Source organism: Brassica rapa, chromosome A02, assembly GCF_000309985.2.
Source record: "Brassica rapa cultivar Chiifu-401-42 chromosome A02, CAAS_Brap_v3.01, whole genome shotgun sequence".
Classification (NCBI taxonomy): Eukaryota; Viridiplantae; Streptophyta; class Magnoliopsida; order Brassicales; family Brassicaceae; genus Brassica; species Brassica rapa.
Window position 1 is genome coordinate 11,610,809 of NC_024796.2, and position 11,244 is coordinate 11,622,052.

At 32.9% G+C, this 11,244-nt stretch overlaps 2 protein-coding genes and 1 pseudogene across 2 annotated transcripts; all 3 read right to left on the reverse strand.

Moving 5' to 3' along the window:
* Positions 1 to 3,754: 3,754 nt before the first annotated feature.
* Positions 3,755 to 4,745, reverse strand: LOC103852688 (MLP-like protein 31). The gene is made up of 2 exons (XM_009129585.3): positions 4,405 to 4,745; positions 3,755 to 4,273 (listed from the first exon to the last, which is right to left on the reverse strand). Exons 1-2 carry the CDS (start codon positions 4,601 to 4,603, stop codon positions 3,996 to 3,998), a joined length of 477 nt encoding a protein of 158 aa, XP_009127833.1. The 5' UTR covers positions 4,604 to 4,745; the 3' UTR covers positions 3,755 to 3,995.
* Positions 4,746 to 6,123: 1,378 nt separating this feature from the next.
* On the reverse strand, positions 6,124 to 7,413 carry LOC103852689 (MLP-like protein 31). Its single transcript, XM_009129586.3, has 2 exons — positions 6,628 to 7,413; positions 6,124 to 6,534 (listed from the first exon to the last, which is right to left on the reverse strand). The coding sequence occupies exons 1-2, from the start codon at positions 6,797 to 6,799 to the stop codon at positions 6,266 to 6,268; spliced, it is 441 nt and encodes a 146-aa protein (XP_009127834.1). The 5' UTR covers positions 6,800 to 7,413; the 3' UTR covers positions 6,124 to 6,265.
* Positions 7,414 to 8,751: 1,338 nt separating this feature from the next.
* LOC103852692 lies at positions 8,752 to 10,037 on the reverse strand (annotated as a pseudogene).
* Between the last annotated feature and the right edge of the window lie 1,207 nt (positions 10,038 to 11,244).

The window sequence follows — 11,244 nt, forward strand, 5'->3', positions numbered from 1 at the left end:
ATATATGCGATTTGGCAATGAAGACTCCATGTACAACATGTCCAATGTTGACCATATGGCTGCTGCTGTTTCACAGTGCTTGATCTTCCTTAGCACTTGATTTCCCATATTCAAAACAATCAGATCTTTAGCACTTTTTGATTTCTCGAGCTTTACTGGATCTATGCTTGAACCAGCATCTGAGATCCCTGCTAACCCTTTCTATGGATCCTTCATAGCAGCTTCCAACTCCTCTTGTTCACTAGGTGGATCCTTCAACAGCTTCTCATCTGTAAGAATTCCTTTCAAACCTAAAACACCAAAGTGAGCTAGCTACGAACCTTCCATAAGGAGAAATCCCATGTTCCATCAAACCTATCGACCTCTATCCTTGTATTCAACATTGAGTCTTCAAGGAGAATTTTCTAACACTCTTGCTTTGTACCTGGACCTCTGATACCACTTGTTGGTTAAATTCCAACTTGACCTTGTATCAACCAAACAGCTATCACTTGCTAGTTTTGATACTACATGTTAGGTTTACCCATACACCTAATTTTCCTACCCGTTGAGTGTTAAAATTTGGATCTTTGTGATGAAAACATAAACTTAAAGACACAAGAAATTTGTTCACTCTGTTCCCTTTCCGGTACCTCTGGGTGGGATCTCTCTCCCACAACTTCCACTAACAAGCAAAGCTTACAAGTTTCAGTCACTTCTCACTTCCTTGAAAATGACAAAAGAGATTTCAGAAGAAGAGTACAATACCAAAACCCTCTAAGAACACAAAGACTCGAACTTTGTTTCTTCTCTTGTCTTTGGTAGCTTCTCACTCTCTGAATTCTTCTCTATTGTCTCCTTCTTGTTCTTTGCTCAGCTGCAAATCCCTCTTGACTGTCTTTGAGCCTTTTGCTTGCCTCTCTTTCTAGACCTTGTGGAGTTTTTCTTGTCTTCTTCTCTTATTTTGGCTTTGTTTCCTAGGTTTAGAGGAGGCACAAGATATATATAATGGTATCTTGTCCCTAAAACTCTAGCTCTAATGGGCTTCGAAAACACTGAGGTCCAAACACAACAGCTTTCCTAGAACATCAATGTGCAAGATGGAGCCTTTCTGAAGTTGTCACTTCACTGCTCTAGGCAACTTCGCCGATTTCCCTATAGCAATAAAGTGCTGAAAACAGGTTTTTAAAGTGGACACTTCAGAACCGTAGGTGAAACAGAAACCAAATGCACATAACCAACGGTATTATACCTTGATATAAAAATCATAGTATATGGTTCAATAGACTACAAGTCCAAATATCATCTATATTTACCGCGTAACCGGAACCAAACCATTACCGAATTGGAACCAAAATTTTATCGGTTCTTATAATTGTTATCCGAACCGATCCAAAAATCGAAAGAATGGAACCAGACCCGAACCAAATTTTATAGATAACCAAACGGTTCGTATATTTCTAAAACCGAAAAAAAAAAAACTGAGAATTAAAAAAACCGAACCAGAACCGAACCGAAAACCGAACGTCCAGGCCTAATGTTATATGTTCTTTGCAATATTGCTTGGATGTCAAGTACAGGTAATATTATATGTCGATACCTGTTAATACTAAAAAGAATAACATTTCTCTCGATCGATGCTATTCCTTCTTATTTAACCCTCGTTAAATTAGGTTTCAAAGGAGGAGATAATTTTTTTGAAACATATAAGAATCAATACTATTAAAAGGGAAGGAGTCTTAAAAAATCTACCTATAAAAGTTGTTTGGACCTTTTCATTTAACTCATTATTTTTGATCTTATCTTAAATTTAAACTAACAATATATTACCATATATTTCTCTAACAATAATTTATTCAATTCATTTATTTATTCAAATCTCACTTCTAAATACTAATCATTACTATTACTATATTTACTATTTTGATTTTTAATCATAAAAGCATTAAAACTAATGTTTTATATTATCACTTTTATTATATAATATATGATTTAAAGCTAGAGAAGTTACACGACATATATGTGTACATTCTAACTTCCTCTTTCCTTTATAGTAAAGTAATCATATCATGTATAAACTTTCTCACTAAAATCTCATATCATATACTTAAATTTCAACCGTCTATAGTTTAATAGATATTTTCATATTTAAAAATGAGTTTTCTGAATATTCATATTACCTTCACAAAAATGTAGAAATTCATTGGTTCTATTAAAACTAACCCGACTTCACGATATCAATATTGATTATTCACGATTTTGAAAATTATTGGTTTAGATATTATACTTTGATATACTTTTCACTTAAAAACGAAACAACACTATTAAAAGAGAAAGAGTCTTAAAAAATCTAATATAAAAAAATTGTTGGAGTCATGTATAACATTTTGTTTTTGGTAATACTATTAATCATTCTAACCATACAATATTTTAAATATTTTTAACAGATCCTAATATTATTCCTTATGATATCTTTACTCAGAAAAATATTTCATCAACCATGTTTTTGTACAATAACGTTAAAACTCTATATCAAAAGGTTGTTGGACCTGATATGGACGTAATGGGTCCACATATGTTCGGGTATTTAGGATCCTAAAAATTTCGAAATATCTAAAAAAATCTCAAAAATATTTGAAACTCCAAACAAATACCTAAAAAATTCAAATACCTAAAGATTTAAAATCTGACACTATGAACTGAAATACCCTTTTTTTAATTTGAAAATTTACCTGAAATCAAAAACTATAATCGTAAACCAAAAACTTAAAAAAAACATCCATAATACCGGAAACATATTCAAAATATCCAAATATACCTAATAAACACAACATATTTATTATCAGGTCTAGGGTAGGCCCCAAACTCAAACAAAGACATGCAGGTCCAAAAAAACCCAATAGATTATCTTCTCTGGACATGAACTAAACCTATATTTTCGGGTCAGTTCGGTTTGTTTTTTTGGTCCGGATATAATTCTCATGCCTAAAAGAAACTTACGTAAAAGTGTACATATAAAATCTCAAATAAACTAATTCGTAGATTATATAACTGTTAAAAATTATATTTTTTGATATAATAAGACTTTGTATTATAATATAATCCAAAAATATCCGCGTTTTCTAAGCGCGGGTCAAAATCTAGTTAATACTATTAAAAAGGAAGGAGTTTTAATAAATTTACTTAGAAAGGTTGTTTGGACCCTTTCATTAACTAAGAATATTTTGGTCTTACATTGATTTGGACATGCAATACGTTACCTTAATTTTTCTAACAATCATTTAGTCAAAACTTTTATTTATTGGATTCATATCTTTTTGAAAACGAAAAGATTATACCATATATATACTACCACATAAATTTGATTCACGAAAATATAATATTATGTATACTTTTTGATACTCTTCTTTATATATGTCTCATTAACTTTATAATTAAGATAAGTTTAAAAATTATATATTATGTTAATTTTATTTTATTAATAAATAACAATTTAGTATTTAAGATAAGTTTAAAATTATCAAAAACCCAACAAATCTTTTTTTACTACTCAACAAAAAACCTACAAATCTATACTATTAAATTAGCCAAAAACATCTCAAATAAATCTTAAGTTTCACCAACTAAACAAATGTAACTTTTATAAAATGCACAAAAATATAATGAAATATTAGATTTGGCCATTTTGGTCTTCGGGTCAAATATAAATCGATTTCTTTCAGGTCCAAGTTTTTTGGGTCTTGGACATTTATATCCAAATAAGTATTTTCTTGTATTTTATTATTAACCGATGTAGAGTACTACATAAACTTCATGTCGTCTTGTATCTTTACCCCTAGTATACGCCGATTCAAATTAAGAACTTCAAATATATCTCCACCATACTATTGTGCACACACACATACACGCACGACACACGCCAACATATATCTCTTACCCAAACTAGGACACGGCACATTATTTAATTCAGTTTCAGATACTTAAAGAGGCCATGCACACACACGAGGAGTAATCCTCTATTCTTCGTTCAAGAGATGTTCATCGATCTCTTTTGAGATTTCAACACAGAACTGGAGGAGGGTTTCCGGGTGAGCAACCTCATCGCTAATTTTCTCGTACTCAAGGTGCCAGTGCACAACACTACCAGGCCCTCCATGCTTAGGGGTCACCTGGATTGTGATCACAAAGCTTTTGTACTCTTTCATCAGATCACCTTCTACAACCCTGAACGTGATCAGGTTCTTTTCTGGCTCCACCGCCTCGACCCTCTCCTTAGCCACCTTTGCCTCTCCATCTGCACCAATTATTTAAACTTTATTTATATAGGTTTGGACTTGTTAAGATTTTCCTAAACAATTTTTTTTCCTACTACGAAATTTATTGTATGTATTGTAAAAGTAAAAAATATATATAAAGTTGGCTTGCCATGAACGTAGTTCCAGATGACGACTGAACCGACTTTGCCCCAGTCGCCTTCATGTAGCTCACAGTTCTGAATGTTGCCCGGAGTTGCTTTGGACACATGGTGTGGTCTTCCTGCGAACATGTGATGGAACTTTCCAGCAGGAGCTTTGATCTCCACATCTGTCTCAAGCTTCCCCACCAAAGTAGACGCTTCTGCCATGATTTTTTGCTTGCTATGAGAAAAGAAAACGTTTAGTTTTGTAGGAGTGAGTTGTCTTGTGAGTTCTTTAGTCTCTATATGTAGAGGAGTGAGTTGTCTTGTGAGTTCTTTCGTCTCTATATGTAGAGGAGCGAGTGAGAGCAAGCGTTGAAAAATAGAACGATTTTTGTAAAATACTATAATGATAACTTTTGTGACCCCATGGTGATCAGGAGGAATTCAGGATCCCATACTAATAATTCACCTGCCCAATATTTTTCTATTATCCTGTCAAGTTACAAAATGGTTTATATTTGATATTATTCAACAATCGCAACATTCACGTCGTTCCTTTCGCTCTCAATTCTTCTCTTCTCGGCTCTAGTTGGTGACACAGTAATGTTTTTTTTTTTAAAGCATTAATAAATTAGAAATATCGGTTCCAAGAAATATTTTTAGAGATGCGATCAGTAATTTTGGGCTTGAGGCCCCAATTATGGTGGCCTGAGTTTGGGAACCACCATTATGGAAGATGGACAGATGATCCAAAAAAAGTATACATATGTTTGTTCTTTAGATTACGATACTATCTGTTTGTAGTTTGTACGATCATATAGTGTAGGATTCAACTTATTCCCATTAACACTAACGAAAAAACGTAGAAGCCCATATCACCCATCGCATATTTTTGATGTCATCAGGATGATTTTTTTCCCTTTAACCCAGTACAGAGGAAACTTGTAAATTGGAGGTGGGCATGAATTGTAATTAGTTAGGTGTATCATCTTAAAACTTAATACAGTAATAGAATTTAAGTATTTGTTAGGAAAATTCCAACTTGACCTTGTATCAACCAAACATCTATTATTTGCTGGTTTTGATACTACTTGTTAGTATTACCCATATACTAACTTTCCTACCGTTTGAATGTTAAAACTTGGATCTCTGTAATAAAAACAGAAATTTAAAGACACAAGAAATTTGTTTATCCAGTCCTTTTTCTGGTAATCCTGAGGTGGGATATCTCTCCCACAATTTCCATTAACAAGCAAAACTTACAAGTTTCAGTCAATTCTCAATTTTTTGAGAATGACAAAGTAGACTACAGAAGGAGAGTACAATACCAAACACTGTAAGAACACAAACACTCGAACTTTGTTTCTTCTCTTGTCTTTGGTAGCTTCTTACTCTCTGACTTCTTCTCTCTTGTTCTAAAATATATGGTAAATTGGTAACCGTCACTATCGGATATTGATTTTACTATTAGAAGTTAAAAAGTGTTTAGGGCGAAATTTGTATTTATAAAATCAAAATTTATTTACTGTTCATTTTATGGATCATGTTTTAGTTTATCTGTGGGAACTAGAAATGCTCTCATACTCTCAGCTAAGCTAACTCGATAGCATTTCCTTTCTTTTTCTTTTTGAATGATTAGGAAATTTTAGGTACGAAAATCCGTACATCTTCTTAGAACAAAACTCAAACCATGTTGTTAATTTTTTGTAAGAAAGTGACTCTTCCCAACGGGAAAACTAACTTGATAATAACAAACTCTTAAGTATGTATTAACGTTAAAACCCAACCCCTTCAAACTTTTATTCATGTAACTTTCGCACGTACACACATGGCATAAAGAGATGAAACCATTGTTATAAACAAAGCAATACGTATTAACTTACATCTTTATGTTTTGAGAAGATTAGACTCAATATCTCTAGTGAGATAGACCGCAAAATCCATATACTTATTAGGAGCTGGAGAATCTGAGTTAAGCTTCTCGTATTCCCAGCTCCATCTCGCTATACTTCTTCCATGGAGCTTCGGTATAATCTGAAGGTTGCATTTGAAGCTACTGTAGTTTTCCATTACATCTCCATCGAACACAAACACAGTCATTGATTTGTTCTCCTCGTCTATTTCAACTCTCTCCTTCATCTTCTCCACTTTTCCATCTGCAAACAAAACCCACATCATATTAGAGTGATACAGAGAGTTACTTATGGGAATTGTTGTAATAAGAGGAGAGTTAGTTTATTTTATTTTACCTATAGACAAAGTCCAGTTCTTGGTGTGATCACCGACTTGCTCCTCCACGCTAAGTATTTTCCCTGGAGATAGTTTTGGTACGCTGCGGGAAGTAGCCTTAATAGCTTGGAAAATCTTGTCAGCTGACACTTTGATCTCCACTTCTATCATGGATTTCGCCATCTGAGCCATCGCTTTTTATGTTAGTTGATCTTTGATGTTACTCTAACTCTGCTTATATAATAAGTGCAGTCTTTTGGAGGAAGAATCAATATGGGAATATGGTACCATGCCTAGTATTTACGCTAGTTTATATTTAATGGTTTCTTTGTTGTATTCACATACAAGACTCTCATGTGGAGAATTGATCCACCAGGAATCTCCACTCAATATTAGACCTTCTCAATGGATAATTATATATCTCACAAGTGTGATGGAGCTTGCTTGTTGCTTATATTACTAGCTACAAGCCTACAACCGAAGAGGCCTCACCATTATTAACTTATAAAACATTCAACATTCGATCGAGTAACTTTCTCACCATAGACAATTGTAATGGCATTGAGCAGAATGATGCTCCTACAAAGTTTGGGCCTCTTATAAAGTCTAGGCCTGTGTTGGACTTTTATTTTATAACGAACTTGATGTTCCAAAAAAATTAATAGATGTTTCGTTTAATTTGATCGTCCATCATGCAATTTTAACGTCTAGCGTTTTCCTAACACTCATTTTGCGACATTTTTTTGAATGAAGAAAAAGTAGACCCGCACAAATTGATAGCACTTAAAATGACAGAACAAATCAGTTGCGATCTAAAGGGCAACAAGAACGTATGGTTGTCTACCAAATAAATGATGTTTTTTCCTCTCACTTGTAAACAGCTCATCAGAGCATCATTAACCCAAAAACTTACTTTAGGTCTCTTAATAATTTTTAAGTATTAAATGTTAGTTAAAAGACCTAGTTAAGAGACACCAATATTTTACTCCTCCATTGAGAGTCTCTTATTTAGAGATTCTTTTTTTAAAAAAATTAAACATTCTCAACACTTGCCCTATATCTTCCATACTACCATCTTCCATACCATCACAGTAGGCAAGTATTCATTCAAACATGATCCAAATGATGGACAGAGGAATAATCTCTTTGATGCTTTAGTTTTGAAATCTTTACTATTGTTAGAGTAGAACTGCAAACAAAATACAACTCATGAAGGGAAATCTCAAAAACATCATTCACACAAGAACAGCTTCTCTGTCTAAAACAGAGCTTATGTAATGATTCGACATGAACTTCCTCATCATTTACAAGTTTAATAAACGCAACAAGAGATTCTAACATATAAACCACTACTTCTTGTGATGAAATTGATCGACTTTAATCTCATAAACGCTGTACCTAAGTACAAATATCACAAAGGAGCAACCTTTTTATAAGGGTCGCGAGGAGAAATTGAAGATTCGATAGAAGAGAAGAGAAGAGCGGTTTTCGTTACTTGGGTCGGTGAGTGGAGTCGCAGAGTCACTGAAGGTCGAGGCGAAGAGAGGAATAGATTAGACATTTGTTTGGTTGCTTTGGTTCGTGTCTTTCTCACAGAGAGACCATTGAAAGAAGGAAGGAGAGGTTCCTTCTCTGAATAGAGAGATACAGATGAACACCAATTTCTCTCGACGTATCTTCCACCCCTAAATTAAAAAACGTTTCATCTATTAACATTTAATTTTCTTTTTCTTTTAATCCCAATTGCATTAAGAGACTCTGTTAAGAGCTTTGGATAATGAATGCTCATGTCTCTTCAAAATATATCAAAAACTAGTTTCAGTTGTTTTTTTTTTTTGTATTTCAAAACAGATCTTAATGTTTAATGTTTACTAATTAGAATTTAGATTGCAGAGGTGGAATTTAAGGATTAACTTTACGATTTATGATTTAGAATTCCGGGTCTAGAATGTAAAATTAGGGGATAATAATATTTCTTTTACTTTTAAATAAAATTTTTGCAAATAATTTTAAAATATTTATTTATATGAAATATATTATATGTTAAAGAGAGTTTAGATTTTTAAAATTTTTTGTGAAAGATATTTTTTTTATTTTTGCTATTCTGCATTTTTTTCCATATGTGTTACTTACTTATTTCCAGATATTACATAAAAAAAGACAATTTTCTCAAATAGCAAAAAATAGTTTTTATCACAACTGTTGTAGTATGCTATTCTACATTATTTATTTCAAATACATAATTAAGCAAACATCCTTATTTAAGACGAGAGCAAACAGACACACACATACGAGGAGTGGTCCTGTATTCTTCGTTAAGGAGATGTTCGTCGATCCCTTGGGACATTTCTGTAAGGAGCTGGACAAGAGTCTCAGGGTGAGCCACCTCCTGATCACTAATTTTCTCATACTCAATGTGCCAGTGCACAATACTTCCAGACCCTCCATGGGGGTCGCCTGGATCGTCAACACAAAGTTCTTGTACTCTTTCCTGAGATCACCTTCTATAATCCAACAGGCTCTTCTCCTGATCCACCGCTTCTATTATGTACTTCGCCACCTTTGGCTCTCCATCTGCACCAATTAGTTCAAATTTTATTTATATACACAGATTTGATTTTGAGAATCAACATGAATGTTGTTCAAAGAAAATATCATAAGAATGTATATTGTATCCAATGATGGTATTACAGTGGTCATCCCCTCGTGGATATATATGCCAAGATTAATTTCTGCTCTGAAAATTAATTTTCTTTTTCTATTTTTGGGCAATATTTTTTTTTGAAATTAATTTTCTTGTTTGGAATTCTCTTGTTATTGAAAAATGTAATCAGAGTTAGTATAGTTTAGTGACCGTCTATAATATCAGTTTAGTGATCGTTGCATATCTCATAAAAATAAGTTTTAATTAATTTCAGTTTTGAATCAACAGAATGGTTTTATCAAATAGTGCATAAATTTAACTTGCCATGAACGTAGTTCCAGACGATGATTGAGCCGACTTTGCCCCATTCGCCTTCGTGCAGATCACATCCCTTAATGTGGCCCGGGGTTGTTTTGGGGATATGGTGTGGTCTCTGCGAACATGTGATGGAACATTTCAGCCGAAGCTTTGATCTCCACTTCTATCTCAAGCTTCCCCAGCAAACAAGACGGTTCTGCCATGTTTTTTTCTTATCTTAAGAAAATGGATGGTTATGATTTTAGGAGAGGAGTGAGTTTTTAGCATGCTCTATTTATTAGCGGAATAAGTGAGCAAGTGTTTAAGAATGAAGATTTTTTTGTCCATTCAAATAATATCATGAATAGTTTTGTGGCCAAATTCATATGTGGTCACGGATTCAAAATCATTATCATAATAATTTGTATAGTCCAAATACTTTATTAGAACAAACACACCACACCATTGACTTTTAACGTACATGCCAAACTATTCGTAACAACATTTTAATTTCACTTTTGAGTCATAGCAACAACAATGATAATAGAATTTTGATGTTTAAAAACCTGATTTCAAAAAATAAATGAGACTATTTTCTGGGTCACTAAATTACTAATTCAATCACTGATCAATTAATACAGAAACTTAAGGTAGACCGCAACCCGCAGCGGGCCAACCCCCACGGATCTAACTAAAATTGAATCCAATGCGGGTTGGATTATTTGGAGGCGGATTAGTCCGTAACATTCCTAAAACTAAGAAGTTTGATAGAATATAAAGATTATGGATAACTTGAGACACATGTTCTCTTAAATATTTATTATTTATAACAAAATTCTTTTAAGCCATTTAAAATAAAAATGAAGAAAAAATAGAAAAAAAAGCATGAACAAGAAACCTAAATAAAGTCACATTTCATATTTGTACAACATAAATTAGGTTTTATGTTTTGTTTAGCAACTTTGGAATCTAATTATTACAGAAAATACAAAGAAGTGAATCTTGTAATCAAATATCTAAAACATATTAACTTTCACTTGCTTTGTATCATCTGATATAAGCTTATGCATGATTTTTGGCTTTTATATTTTAATTCATATCTTAACAAATGTAAATAATTTAATTGATAAGAGTATTATAAAATACATTTGTTTATACTCTCTCATTTTTCTAGAATTATCTTATCGTTTCTTTTTTTTAATTTAAAGATTTTCAATCTAATGCACTAATATATCTTATTTACAAAATAATTGTTTATTATTTTTCTTTTACAAGTCACATTAATTCTAAAATCACAGTAATTCTAAAATGACACTTATAGCATAAAACGGCATAACATATTTTAAAATGAAATTCATAGCATGAACACTACATATTATATTTTGAACCCACAGGCTCTACTGCCATATTCTTGGTTCAGTAGTTGTGGAGCTACTGCCATATTCTTGGTTCAGAGAAACCAATGGGCTTCACTGAGCTCATTAATCAGCCGACTCAACTAGTTACCATTGTGGTCATTTTGTCTTTAAGTATGGAACCAACAAGTCGCTTGTAATCTTTTAAGAGAACCTGTACTTTTATGTTCCTGTCTTGGATTCTTCAACGAACCAATTCGCTGGACCGGGAAGAAAGAAATTATTCAACAGAACCGGATAAAATAGTAAACCGAAGTGAAATAATAAACCGGATCAATGTC

What these genes read in the sequence shown, in the direction of transcription:
- LOC103852688 (XM_009129585.3), bottom strand. Translation starts at nt 4,603, where the DNA reads ATGGCAGAAGCGTCTACTTTGGTGGGGAAGCTTGAGACAGATGTGGAG. An exon ending in CATCTGGAACTACGTTCATG is followed by an intron (nt 4,274 to 4,404) that starts GCAAGCCAACTT and finishes TAATTGGTGCAG; the next exon opens with ATGGAGAGGCAAAGGTGGCT.
- LOC103852689 (XM_009129586.3), bottom strand. Translation starts at nt 6,799, where the DNA reads ATGGCTCAGATGGCGAAATCCATGATAGAAGTGGAGATCAAAGTGTCA. An exon ending in GAACTGGACTTTGTCTATAG is followed by an intron (nt 6,535 to 6,627) that starts GTAAAATAAAAT and finishes TTTTGTTTGCAG; the next exon opens with ATGGAAAAGTGGAGAAGATG.